Genomic DNA, 15,318 nt, shown 5'->3' with positions numbered 1-15,318 from the left:
TATTCAATGCCACCACGGAATGACATATACATGCTGACATCGGGCAGTTTCAGGGCTCTCCAACAAGATTATCCCAAGTCCACATCAGTCCCATACGTCCCCTTCCTGCTGATAGCTGCAGTTATCTTTTACAGCTGTAAAGAGATGTATTCAATATGTGGAACCTATACACATCACCAGCATTTCTGTCAAAACAACAACAAAGACCTCCATTGCCAAATAGACAGCATGACTCAGTTGCCCCCTCCATATCACTACAGATCAGCTTCACCTATTCAAATCTGTTTTGTTCCAAGAATAGTCCAATTTATGTAGCATCTAGCATCATCATATGAGAAGTTACATCCAGCCAGCAATGGGATGGACCCTAAAGGCAACTTTCCCATTCCACCATGAGAAATGGACAGAGGCTCTTCCCTTGACCCTTTTATGCCTTTGCAGAGTGCGTAAGCTGGACATTGGAACATCTTTAGCAGAAACGATGTGTGGGGAGCTGTCACATATTCTGGCAGACAATGCCCCCCCCCGACCCTCTCTCTCTCTCTCTCTCTCTCTCTCTCTCACACACTCTCTCTCTCTCTCTCTCACACACACACACACACACACACACACACACACACACACACACACACACACACACTTGCCATCCATAGCAGAACAGCCACAATTGATACAACAGCTTCAAGACCACACAGCCAAGATCTGTTTCCCACTTGCTTTGCTCACAGTGAACACTCAATTTTCATCCATGAAGCTTTGAACAAATGTTCTCATTATGGTCCACAAAGATGTCTTCAAATCACTGCTCCAACCATTGTACAATGGTACTGTGATAGGGAAATCACGCTGCTGCAAAACCACAAAAGTCTCTATTGAGTGGGCCAACCTCATGTTCCACGAATGCAATGTAATTTGAGTATTTTATATTTGAATTGTATCTTTCTGTAAAACAATCATTGTTACAATTGTGTTAACTCAGTAATAGTTATCTCACTAACCAGATTTGTCATGTACATAGAAATGACTGCCCATGCATTAGCTGTTTGCCCAACTGAGCCCACCTCTGCGTACCAGTGCCCAATTTCCACATACGGGCAGTGACTGAAAAATCACCTTGTGCTGAACACTTTGAAAATAGCAGTACAGAATACTTAAAGTAATTAAACTTTAACTCAGAGAACCAGTTGATGTCTGTAAAAGCTGAAGAAAAATATAGTCTAGGGAGGTAATGTGGTGAGGGATAAAGGGCGGGGACTCTTCAGTTCAAACAGAATCTGTTTGTTGCAGGAAACAGCAGCATTAAGATGAAGAGAATATTGACACTTTTAGTCTATCAGTCAGGGAGCTCATTTATGTTCAAATATACTGGAAAAAGTGGAGGAGGGAAAAGAAAATTTAGATTGAAATGGGTGGGGGAAACAGCACTAGTCTAGATTAATTGTGCTACTGGAAGATCACATGGTATGGAAAAGTGCTGATACCATAAATAACTAAAGGCTGTGCCTGATTTTCAGGAGAACAGTATGCAAATGGAAGACTAAGTGAAAATATGCACAAAATACGGTGATGGCAAACAGTTTTGCAGACAAAGAATTTTTGTTAAAGACTGCTCTTTCTACATGTCAACATTCCAGTAATTTCTGAAGTTTCCAATACATACACCTAGAGGCAGTATCATTGCAATGATCATCGCCCAAGTTTCACTTCACTGCTCCCTCCTACCATTGTGTTTCATGACCCATATTCCATTATGTCTGCTTTGAAGGCCTTTATACAAATCATCTTGTAATTTTTCCTGTGTGAAAACATCTAAATCATTAAAAAGAGGGACTGCCATTTTAACACATCTGATTTTACATTCATCACATTAAATATTTGCTCTGAGTATATTTGGGAATACTGAAGTGGACCGTGGAGTCCATACCCTACACATCACAGTAAACTGATGGTGAACAACTTTTATGTTGTAGAATGCTAGAAACTTGCCACAACAAATAATTAATTACCACAAGTAACACTTGATGCTTTCCCAGCATGGCTGTGTGTTGAATTGTTGTTAGCACCTAGTCAGACAAAGTTCTTGACACTATATGAAAATCTGGCAATCGACTCTAACATTATTTTAAAATGACGGAAGAAAACTAAAAACATTTTGGAAGGAGTAACTGTTTTCTATATTGTATGGTGTTTTGTCAGGTTGCTGCTAATCAACTGTTTCATACAGCACCTTTTATAGCATTGTTAACCACAGGCTCTACTTTCTGATAGAGATACAAGGGTGGATCAGATATTAATGATGCTTTCTATTCTGCATATTTGTAGCTGAAGAGAGCAGCGGAATTTCTGTGTGGTGTTGGTGAAGATTGGAGACAGTAAGCATTCGCATAACCATATGCTTCATATATTTAAGCAACAGGTGCATCATACAACTGTGCAATGCATCATTGTCAAATTTCTTACTCATGAAGGTGTGAAAGCAGTAGAAATTTTATGGGGTTGAAAGCACCTTTCAGTGCTGAAACACATCCAAGACTTCTTGTGTGTGCTTGGAATAAGAAGTTCAAAACAGGTTGTAAAACATTAATGCCATTTGTGATTGCATTGAAGGCAGTTGACATTTGACAGTATCCAAAATTGCTTCTCAGGTTAGTTAAAGTTATGGGAGCTGTCGAACCATTGTTGTGAAAGAAGTAGGGCTCTGTAAAGTGCAGTCCCACCCCCTCAACTTTAGAGTTGAAGAACTGAAGATTAAATATCTTCAGGTTAGTGAAAGAGTTTCAGGGACATTTGCAGCTAAAGAGGAAGCATTTTTGAGTCACATTGTGGCCTGATGAATCTTGAGTACATCAGTAAATGCACAAATAAAAACAAATCAATAGAGAGTGGCATAGAAAGGCTGAAGCAGCCTCTTTGGTAGCCAAGACTCATTTGTCAGCTAGCAAGTTGTTTACAAATGAATGTGTGTGTTTGTGTGTGTGTGTTTCTTGCTAGTGTGGTGTTGGTCTTAATGATTTCTTGCATGAGTGATCCACCATCAACACTGCACATTACGGTGACCTTTCGAATAAGGTTAGACTTGCTTATTACAGCAAACAATGATATTAACCAATATGACAAATCATTCTTCCTCATGTCAGTGTCCACCCCTATACTGCAGCACTCACTAGCCGAAAGATGATCTACACTGGTATAGAATCATGTGTAGCCCAGCTTTCCATAAGCATAAGTCCTCTCTGAAGTCATTGTAACTTTTTCAAGGGCAGACAGACAATGTGCATAATTTACAGCTTGCATAGAATATTTATGACTGCTAACAATGTATGACTGCCAACAAAATGAATGCAAGTCAGTTCCAATAGATTGATTTTCATTTAGACTTATCTTGAGACTACTGCATTGCTAAATATATGTCTGTGTTGTCTCCCATCTCGGGGGTTCCCAGTATTGTGGAACATTTAAGAGTGGAGCTTGTGGCTAACTGTTTACACATGTGGGTGTGACATACAATGAGACATCAGTGAATAGGCATGCCTTGGGTTGTTTCTCTAGTACCCTTCAGTCACTCAGAAATAATGACAAAATATATTCCCAAAAATCCATACCATAATGACAGCTGTCTAACTGAATGGCTAACTGGAATCCTACAAATAATTACAGGGGTCAGTGGAAGAAACTGCTGTCTCACAAGAGCATGCTTTTCAATGTTGCATACTCTGTGTTCGATTTAATTCAAATATGAGAACATGAATACAATCAAACAGAACAATTTATGTCGTAGACAGTATTTTCTAATGGTATATATGTAACAGCCTTCATGAGTGAGGCACCAGAAGACTAGCATGTAGCATATTACCTTCTCGGTATTCTCCATTTAATTCTTAAATTCTTTTTGTGTTTTTCTGAGGTTGTGAAGTTTAATTCTTAAATTCATCGTGTACTTACATGTTTCAGAGGTATAGAATCACATTTTAATAATGGTAACATGTGTATTTGCACAGCCATCATTTGTTTGTTCATTTTTGGATGGCCAGTAACTATTGGCCACAGCTCAGTCAGCTACCAGCCTCCATTGGTGAAGCACCAGGAGACTAGCGAGTCACATATTTAGCTTTTTCTGTTTGTTTTCATATTTAATTCTCAAATTACTAGTAGTTTGATGGATAGGATGTATGCATGCTGTGTGTGGATGCAGGAGGTGCGAGCTGGAGTTCTCAAACAGCTGAAGACACTTATGGTCACAATTAGCAGTCTACAGGCTGCTGCCTCAGGGTATGGCAGTAACAGAGTAACTGGTGTGTTGCATGGGACACGTCAGGTGTCGTTTGTTTCACCCACGTGCTCTGCTGTCAAGGCACCTTCCAGCATACCTGACATTGGGAATCAGTACTCACTACAGGGTGAGAGGCGGGTTGCTACACTGTTGGGTCACTCAAAGAGGAGAGTCAGTATGGAGACTGGCCATCTGGCCTCACCCATATACTCTGTGAGTAGACAGGTGACCATTCCTTTAGCAGGGTCTGAGCAGGCACACGGGGGGGATTACTAGTTATTGGGAGCTCCAGTGTTAGGTGAATTATGGAGCCCCTTAGGGAAATAATGTCCAGGGCTGGAAAGAAGCGCAATGTGCGCTCAGTGTGTCTGCCGAGGGCCGCCTCTGAGATGTGGAGATCTCGCCTGCAGCTATGCAGGGTGCAGTAGTCTACAAGTCGTTGCCCGTATTGGTACCAATGATGCCTGTCACTTGAGTTCTGAGGACATTCACAGTTGTTGCAGACATCTGGCAGAAATAGTGAAGGCTGCTGAACTCACTCTCATGGTGCAAGTAGAGCTCACAGTTTTGCAGCATTGTACCCAGAGTCCTTTGGTTTCGAGCTGAGGGGAAGTGTAGTGTTCTAGGACTCCTCTTGATAGGTCAGATGTGCACTACAAAAAGGAAGCAGCTACTTGGGTAGCAGAGTACTCGTGGAGTGCACATGTCGTGTTTTTTTTTATAACGCTACGTGGTAGTTTGAGCTCTTCTGATCAATCTCACCAGTCAAAACACAGAGAGTGAAATCAGATTGTGTACAATTTTAACAGTAAATTGTAAAAGTGGTTGTAACAAAGTTCCAGGATTTACTGTCTTGCAGGAAATTTCTCACACTCAAATTTTTCTTTGGACCAAATGCTGACTGAAACCCATAGTAGAAAGCTCTGAGATAGTTAGCGATTCATGGGACCTATATCAGAAAGACAGATTAGATACCAAAGGAGGGGGAGCGGTCATTGCAGTTGACAAAAATATTGTCTCTAGTAGGGCAAATTTGAGTGTGACAATGAAGTTATCTGGAAGTTCTAGGTGAAACCAAGTTAATTACTGGATATTTTTACTGGCCACCCAATTCTGCTGTGACAGTAATTCATAATAGTCTACAACCCATATTGCAGACATATCCATATCATACAATATTAGTTGGAGGTGATTTTAACTGACTGAGTATAGACTGGAACATCTGTGGATCCACTGCAGGAGCTAGGGACAGACACTCTTATGTACTTCTGAACACATTTTCCAAAAACTGCCCTGAACAATTAGTTAGATAACACACACAATGGAAATATTTTAGACCTTGTAGTTACAAACAGATCTGACCTTACTGACAGTGTCAGTGTAGAAAGATGGGTTAGTGATCATAATGTCACCGTAGTGATGATGCTTACTAAAGTTAATAAATCCATCAAGGAGGCCAGGAGGGTGTTCATGCTAGAAAAAGCATATAAGCAGTTGTTAACATCCCACTTAGACAATGAATAAATACCATTTAGCTTCAGTATGATGGATGTAGAGGGATTATTGACAAAGTTTAAACTGATTGTAAATCACACTCTGGAGAATATGTGCCAAGTAAGTGGATTAAGAATGGAAGGGACCCTCCATAGTTTAACAATCATACACAGAAAATGCTGTGGAGACAAACATTGTTGTTGTCTCAGTTAAAAAAAGCACAAATGTGGACAGGCAAATGTTAGTTGAAATTCATGCATTCATAAGAAGCTCAATGCATGAAGCATAAGCAGCTTCCACCATTAGCCCTTAATGAAAGATCTGGCCAAGAACCCAAGTAAATTCTGGTCATGCATAAAATCACTAAGTGGGTCGAAGACTTCTATCCAGTCACACGTTGACCAGTTTAGGGTGGCAGTAGAAGAAAGCAAAGGGAAAAGTTTTCCTCCAAACCATGGAGGGAGGGCAACAGGCAGATTCCATGTTGCAAGATTTCTAGTACGCATTTGACATGGTTCCCCACAGCAGACTGTTGCTGAAGATACAAGCATACAGTTTAGGTTCCCAGATATGTGAGTGGCTCAAAGACTTTTTAAGTAATAGAACCCAGTACGTGGTCCTTGAAGGCGAATGTTCATCAGAGACAAGTGTATCATCAGGAGTGCCCCAAGGCAGTGTGATAAGACTGCTTTTATTCTCTGTGTACAGGAATGGCCTGACCAACAGGATGAGCAGCAATTTATGGCTATTTGCTGATGGCTGTGTGGTGTATAGGAAGCCGTCGTCATTGAGTGATTGTAGGAATATACATGATGACTTAGACAAAATTTCTAGTTGGTGTGTTGAATGGCATCTTGCTCCCAATGTAAAAAATAATAATAATAATAATAAAAAATGTAAGTTAGTAAGGATGAGTAGGAGAATGTTTCGATACAACATTAGTAGGGTGCAGCTTGACACAGTCACTTTCTATTAAATACCTAAGCAGAACACTGCAAAGTGATATAAAATGGAATGAACACATCAGGTCAGTAGTAGGGAAGGCAAATGCTCAACTTCGTTTTATAGGCAGAATTTTGGGAAGGTGTAACATCCATAAAGGAGACAGTATATAGAATGCTAGAATGATCAATTCTTGAGTACTGTTAGAGTGTTTGGGAGACCCACCAGGTCAGATTAAAGAAAAATGTCGAAGCAATTCATCTACTGTCAGTTATGTTCATGCCATCTTTAAACTATAACCTTATCTCCTTCACTAACATGTTGTTATTCAGAAAAGGTTATGTGATGGTAACTCTCTCAGCAAATAATACACATTTCCAATTATCAATTTATCTTGTTTTATTTTATTTCCATTTATACAGTTGATAATTTCAAAGAATCTTCTCCTTTTCCTATAGTTCTGCGAATCCTTTCCCTCCGCTATTTCCAGTTGTCTTCAGTTATGCAAACCTCCTCAACCCCCCCCCCCCCCCCCCATGCCCAACTGCACCATTCTTTTCATACATACATTTGCTGCTCCATTCTTCATTTATTCCTTCTCAAGAAATAATGTTAACGTTCTTCAGGGCTGCTTGTGTGCATTTTTCCTGTCTAATATTCGTATTTTTTTACCTGCCATCTAGAATTTTAATCATGACAAGTGCAACTTATGAGTGATAATCGCTATTGCCAATGAAAGCTGGATGTATCAAAGAAAACTAAACAAGCGATTCTAAGATGTTTTGACTATGACATTTTCTTTATTTCAGGTCTATTGATCGACCATTCATTGATGATGAAGACTATGAGAGAGTAATGAAGGAATGGGAATAGTGTTTGCAGATGTGGTCAAACCCTGCAAGTGCTGTTGTTTATTTTTAAAAATCTTTTTTTTTTTTAAAGAGACCCTTAGTGCACCAGAAAAAGAGAAAATAAGAATAATTCAGGTTCACATTGTCTGTATTCTGCTTGAATTTAAATAGCTTAATATTGACATTTTGTAAATAATTTGTAGAACTGTATAAACATTTAAACATTGAATTATGTGCAATAAATTCCCATTTTTTGAAAAATGGGCTATAATTTGTAAACTTGTTTATGTTTCAGTGCCAGGCATTTCATGATTGTGTAAAATCACAAAATTAAAGAAGAAATAATAAAAGTTTATATCTGTTTAATGTCAGTTTAATTTTTGATATTTGTACAATCCTTAAGTGATGCTGCGCATTTCTGCTACTGATGATGTACTTTCTTTTTGATGTTTGAAATATGTGGTATGAAACAGCACTTCATCCACTTGGTTTGATGATATACTTTATTGTAAATAAATGATTCCAATCAAAGAAATATATGCATTGAAGATTATTATAACATAATGTATGAAGGAGAGTAGTGAGTTTTTTGTAGCGTTAATTTAAAAGGGGGGAGGGGGAGGTTACACAGATTTCCAAGTCATCAACTGTAAATGTGCTACTTTTGTCGCAGAATTATGTTGTTCCTGGATGGTTGGTTGTGCAATGGTCATGTGTCTGTAATATTCAGTAATTACTGGTATAGAAACAAGAGTGATGGTTCTGTGGTGAATGAAATAGCAAAATGAAAGCAGTCTGAAAAATCTCAAACAATATTCCCATTTACTTTCAGGCTTTGTTGTGTTCTGTTCACTTATACTAAGGCAATTATTTTATCAGTTGTTAAACAGTGGACATGTTGCACACTTAGGTGAAATTTGTAAGTTACCTTAAAGTAAGGCTTTGATAACTTTTAATCTACACACTTCTGACATTGTCAATGTGAAGGTGATCTATAAGCACTGTACAACTGCCAGATCCCAGTGTAAAAATTCTTAAGGATACATAAGTACTGCACCATCTGATGTACACGCACCACTTGGAATGTTTACACTGGGATATGTCAGTTGTAAAGTGGGGATGAATGTGAGCACTTGTAATCAGCTGCCAACATCGCTAAAATCATTTATTCATACAGATTACTGATGTTGGCAATTCTCTATTGCCATCTTCAGATCTGCAAAAGATGGAACCTAAAATGCTAGGATCCAGCAACTAACATAGCAGCCCACACAATTATATCCAATATTTTCAATGCATGGAATAAAAACATATCTATATTTATATCATTTCACAATCTTTGCCTTCAGTACAGGAAGTGGTGCTATACAAAGTATGTCCATGTTGGTATCATGAGCTATACCGGAAGGTGGGGTGTCACTTTTTAAAATAACAGCTTTTATGTACATGCATTTTATTGCACTGGTTACAAGTGCTTACATTCATAACCACTGTACAACTGACAGATGCCAGTGTAAAAATTCTTAGGGATACATAAGTACTGCACCATCTGATTTACACGCATCACTTAGAATGTTTACACTGGGATATGTCAGTTGTAAAGTGGGGATGAATGTGAGCACTTGTAATCAGCACAATAACCTGTGTGTACATAACTTTTATTTTAAAAATTGACATGCCAACTTCTAGGTTAGCTCACGATACCAACATGGACACACATTGTATAGTACGACTTATTGTGCTGAAAGGGATGTGTTTTTATTCCATATGTTACAAATCTTGGATATAATTGTGTGTGCTGTTCTGTTAGTTCTGTATTCCACCATGTTTGGCAACATAGATTTGAATACTTGGCCTTTATCACTCAATATATTCAGTGCTGCTGGAAGCCTATCGAAAATAAAACTTCCTGAATGGTGCACACCACTCTATACCATGCTTAAAGAAGTGTTATCAATCCCATAATGGGATATGTGTACAGTGTTAGCAGTCCAAGACACCTGAACAATAGCCTACATGAAGTTCATGAACTGACACTGCAGATCAGTCCGACTGCCCTTCTCTGGGCTAAGAATATTCTTGTTGAGTGCACAGAATTGTCCCAAAATATAACATCATATGAGACAATAGCCCTCCATGAAGCATGGACCTTGCAGTTGGTGGGGAGGCTTGCGTGCCTCAGCGATACAGATAGTCGTACTGTAGGTGCAACCACAACAGAGGGGTATCTGTTGAGAGGCCAGACAAACATGTGGTTCTGAAGAGGGGCAGTAGCCTTTTCAGTAGTTGCAGGGTCAACAGTCTGGATGATTGCTTGATCTGGCCTTGTAATACTAACCAAAATGGCCTTGCTGTACTGGTACTGCAAACGGCTGAAAGCAAGGGGAAATTGCAGCCGTAATTTTTCCCGAGGGCATGCAGCTTTACTGTGTGGTTAAATGATGATGGCGTCCTCTTGGGTAAAATATTCCGGAGGTAAAATAGTCCCCCATTCGGATCTCCGGGCGGGGACTACTCAGGAGGACGTCGTTATCAGGAGAAAGAAAACTGGCGTTCTATGGATCGGAACGTGGAACGTCAGATCCCTTAATCAGGCAGGTAGGTTAGAAAATTTGAAAAGGGAAATGTATAGGTTAAAGTTAGATATAGTGGGAATTGGTGGAGTTCAGTGGCAGGAGGAACTTTTGGTCAGGTGAATACAGGGTTATAAATACAAAATCAAATAGGGGTAATGCAGGAGTAGGTTTAATAATAATAGGAAAATAGGAATGCGGGTAAGCTACTACAAACAGCATAGTGAACGCATTATTGTGGCCAAGATAGATATGAAGCCCACGCCTACCACAGTAGTACAAGTTTATATGCCAACTAGCTCCGCAGATCACGAAGAGATTGATAAAATGTCTGATGAGATAAAAGAAATTATTCAGATAGTGAAGGGAGATGAAAATTTAATTGTAATGGGTGACTGGAACTCGATAGTAGGAAAAGGAAGAGAAGGAAACGTAGTAGGTGAATATGGAATGGGATTAAGGGATGAAAGAGGAGGCCGCCTGGTAGAATTTTGCACAGAGCATAACTTAATCATAGCTAACACTTGGTTCAAGAATCATAAAAGAAGGTTGTATACATGGACGAAGCCTGGAGATACTGAAAAGTCTCAGACAGATTATATAATGGTAAGACAGAGATTCAGGAACCAGGTTTCAAATTGTAAGACATTTCCAGGGGCAGATGTGGACTCTGATCACAATCTATAGGCTATGAACAGTAGATTGAAACTGAAGAAACTGCAGAAAGGTGGAAATTTGAGGTAATGGTACCTGGATAAACTGAAAGAACCAGAGGTTGCAGAGAGCTTCAGGGAAAGTATTAGGGAACGATTGACAAGAATGGGGGAAAGAAATACAGTAGAAGAAGAATGGGTAGCTTTGAGAGACGAAATAGGAAGGTGGCAGATGATCAAGTAGGTAAAAAAACGAGGGCTAGTAGAAATCCTTGGGTAACAGAAGAGATATTGAATTTAATTGATGAAAGGAGAAAATGTAAAAATGCAGTAAATGAAGCAGGCAAAAAGGAATACAAACATCTCAAATAATCAGATCGGCAGGAAGTGCAAAATGGCTAAGCAGGAATGGCTAGTGGACAAATGTAAGGATGTAGAGGTGCTTATCACTAGGGGTAAGATAGATACTGCCTACAGGAAAATTAAAGAGACCTTTTGAGAAAAGAGAAGCACTTGCATGAATATCAAGAGCTCAGATGGAAACCCAGTTCTAAGCAAAGAAGGGAAAGCAGAAAGATGGAAGGTGTATACAGAGGGTCTATACAAGGGCGATGTTCTTGAGGGCAATATTATAGAAATGGAAGAGAATGTAGATGACGATGAAATAGGAGATATGATACTGCATGAAGAGTTTGACAGAGCACTGAAAGACCTAAGTCGAAACAAGGGCCCGGGAATAGACAACATTCCATTAGAAATACTAACAGCCTTGGGAGAGCCAGGCCTCACAAAACTCTACCATCTAGTGAGCAAGATGTATGAGACAGGTGAAATACCATCAGACTTCAAGAAGAATATAATAATTCCAATCCCAAAGAAAGCAGGTGTTGACAGATGTGAAAATTACTGAACTATCAGTTTAATAAGTCACAGCTGCAAAATACTAATGTGAATTCTTTACAGACGAATGGAAAAACTGGTAGAAGCCGACCTCGGGGAAGATCAGTTTGTATCCCATAGAAATGTTGGAACACGTGAGGCAATACTGACCCTACGACTTATCTTAGAAAATAGTTTAAGGAAAGGCAAACCTACATTTCTAGCGTTTGTGGACTTAGAGCAAGCTTTTGACGACATTGACTGAAATACTCTCTTTCAAATTCCAAAGGTGGCAGGGGTAAAATACAGGGAACGAAAGGCTATTTATAATTTGTACAGAAACCAGATGGCAGTTATAAGAGTCGAGGGGCATGAAAGGGAAGCAGTGGTTGGGAAGGGAGTGAGACAGGGTTGTAGCCTATACCCAGTGTTATTCAATCTGTATATTGAGCAAGCAGTAAAGGAAACAAAAGAAAAATTCAGAGTAGTAATTACAATCCATGGAGAAGAAATAAAAACTTTGAGGTTCGCCGATGACATTGTAATTCTGTCAGATACAGCAAAGGACCTGGAAGAGTAGCTGGACGGAATGGACAGTGTCTTGAAAGGAGGATATAAGATGAACATCAACAAAAGCAAAACAAGGATAATGGAATTTAGTCGAATTAAATTGGGTGATGCTGCAGGAATTAGATTAGGAAATGAGATGCTTAAAGTAGTAAATGAGTTTTGCTATTTGGGGAGCAAAATAACTGATGATGGCCGAAGTAGAGAAGATATAAAATGTAGACTGGCAATGGCAAGGAAAGCGTTTCTGCAGAAGAGAAATTTGTTAACATCGAGTATAGATTTAAGTGTCAGGAAGTTGTTTCTGAAAGTGTTTGTATGGAGTGTAGTCTTGTCTGGATGTGAAACATGGACGATAAATAGTTGAGACAAGAAGAGAATAGAAGCTTTTGAAATGTGGTGTTACAGAAGAATGCTGAAGATTAGATTGGTAGATCACATAACAAATGAGGAGGTATTGAATAGAATTGGAGAGAAGAGGAGTTTGTGGCACAACTTGACTAGAAAAAGGGATTGGTTGGTAGGGCATTATCTGAGACGTCAAGGGATCACCAATTTAGTATTGGAGGGAAACGTGGAGGGTAAAAATCGTAAAGGGAGACCAAGAGATGAATACACTAAACAGATTCAGAAGGATGTAGGTTGCTGTAGGTACTGGGAAATGAAGAAGCTTGCACAGGATAGAGTAGCATGGAGAGCTGCATCAAACCAGTCTCTGAACAAACAAAAAAAAAAAAGACAGAGAGAGAGAGAGAGAGAGAGAGAGAGAGAGAGAGAGAGAGAGAGAGAGAGAGAGAAAATAAGCAAAGTAAACAATCATTATGATTCATTGTCAGAGAGAGTGGAGATCATTCTTATAGTGAAGGGAGCTGCATTCAGTTTCTGCACAAGATCTCTAATGTGATACAATAACACCCTCCATCTACCATCAGTCCCAAGAATTTAAAATGGTTGACTTCACTGATTGTTTGATCACCGTTGTACAGTACAATTTCTGTTTTACAAGAGTTCTATGTCAGAAACTGTATGTATTGTGTGTTGTTGCAGTTAAGTGTTAGTAGTTGTTCTCTGAAAGCCACATGCTGATGTTACTGACTACCCCATTAGCTACATAATTTATATTATGCTCCCTCTCTTTCACAATAACGCTTGTGTCGTCTGTCATGTTTAGTGGCAGATCTCTGATATACACTAAAAAGAGCAATTAGTCCAGAACAAAAACATGTGACACTCCCTACTTTACACGATCCCACTCAGATTCAAACCTTGTTCACTGCTTGTTGACATTGGAGGACGACCTTCTGCTTCCTACCTTCCAACAACTGTTGTGCTTTTTCCTCAGCCCCTCAATATCCCATTTATCCAAAAGTATTGTATGGTCCACTCAAACAAATGATTGTATTAAGGCAAAGAAAATACCTATTGTTTTCAACCTATCATTTATCTCTGCTAGTATCTCACACACAAAAGAATAAATACCATAGCTTGTTTCTGTGGTTACTCCTTTCCTGAAGCCAAACTAAGAGTCTGAGAGCAAATTATGTGTCTTGATATGTGACACTACTATGTCATACGTTACTTTTTGAAAAACTTTTGAAAACATTGGTAGAAAAGAAATTAGCCAGTAATTGTTTACATTATCTCCTTCACACTGTTTACAAAATGGTTTCACTAATGAGTATTTCAGTCTCAGGAAATTGACCTTATGCGAAAGACGCATTGCACAGGTGACTGATCTTCATAAACCTACCTGAAGTTTCATTATACTCATGGGAGTCTTTACTCTTTAATGATGTAATAATTGATGCAGTTTTGCCTTTGCTTGTTTCCTATAGCTGCTTGTGATGTAGTCATCAGTGAACTCCAACTTTTAAGAGCGTACACATTTACCTGTCCCAATAAAATTTTGATTTAACTTGCTGACTGTTGACAAGAAGTGATTATTAAATAAATTTTTCGTGTTAAAATTCCATTACAGTGCTGTGACTGTCCTTCACGTCATGATACAACCTCCATTTTCTCATACGTGGTGTTCTAATGTGATTAGTTATCTAAATCAGCCACTTGTTGTTACTGCTTATCCACCTGAAGTTTTTTAATAGGAAAGAGCAATTAAAGAAAGTGATACAGGTTGGAAGAAATGTGTTATATTTGTTGTTTAAGTCATCTGCATTGTAGACTTCTTGCCAAGTTAAGTCTTCGAGACTGGCTTTAAAGTTGTGCCTTGCAGGTGCACTCGTATCTCTAAATCTTTTATTTACTACTTTGGGATATGACTTTGCCATGATTCCATGGATCATAATTATCTGTGCATCATGATCCAACAGGCCATTACTAGTTTTTCTCATATTGTACCCATCAACCAGAGCAAGACCTATGATGATACTGTCTGTGATCATACTGTTGGTTTCTCTGAATTCTAGATGGAAAGTGTACTGTCTGTACCAAGTTGTAAGATTTAAATAAATCCTCAACATCCTTTTCTCTGGAGAAAAGTTTGTATTGAATCCCCACACAATATCAACCTCATTTCTTTCTTAAGGAGCGAGGCTAGCACAGTGTCGACTCTGGAGGGGAAATCCCAGCAGTCAGTTATAGTGGCTATAAGAACATTGTAACCCATTGATATACAATGATGATTACATCCATCATTGTACTCGTGTATTAATATACAATGATGAACATTTCCATCACTGTGTAACCAACTTGTAACATGCCACTGTAGCAGGGCAGTGCTTTATCAGGTGCTGTGACATTAGTTCACACGCACCGTCAATAGATGCCAGAAGCTGTATGTGTTGAAATAGGACAGTGATTTTCATGAGTGGACATTCACTGTGGGGTAAAGTTGGCTTTGTTTTTAACACATCAGTAACATGTCAGTCTGATCTATAGCTGAAGCTGAAAGAATATGACTGTTGCTTGAAGAAAGTGAGTTAAATGATTTTGGTGAAGAAATAGATTTTGAAAACAGTGATTTTATGAAAACTGCCTTTAGTGACAGTGGTATTAGTGATAGTGCACACAATAATGAAGGCAACTTACAAGAACCAAAAACAACTTTGCTGACAATTACTGATGAGTAGAAG

At 38.9% G+C, this 15,318-nt stretch overlaps 1 protein-coding gene across 2 annotated transcripts in view; it reads left to right on the top strand.

Moving 5' to 3' along the window:
* Positions 1–7,923, top strand: part of LOC124594106 (vacuolar protein sorting-associated protein 18 homolog) — a 262,862-nt gene extending 254,939 nt beyond the window's left edge. For both annotated transcript variants that reach the window (XM_047132457.1, XM_047132458.1), the window contains one exon: positions 7,516–7,923. In XM_047132457.1, coding sequence (XP_046988413.1) covers positions 7,516–7,579 — 64 coding nt within the window. In that variant the 3' untranslated portion in view covers positions 7,580–7,923. The remainder of the gene's footprint in view (positions 1–7,515) is intronic.
* The last annotated feature ends 7,395 nt before the right edge of the window (positions 7,924–15,318 follow it).

This window comes from Schistocerca americana, chromosome 2 (genome assembly GCF_021461395.2).
Source record: "Schistocerca americana isolate TAMUIC-IGC-003095 chromosome 2, iqSchAmer2.1, whole genome shotgun sequence".
Taxonomy (NCBI): domain Eukaryota; kingdom Metazoa; phylum Arthropoda; class Insecta; order Orthoptera; family Acrididae; genus Schistocerca; species Schistocerca americana.
Note: the sequence above shows the minus strand (reverse complement) of the source record. Positions and strands in the feature narration are given on the sequence as shown.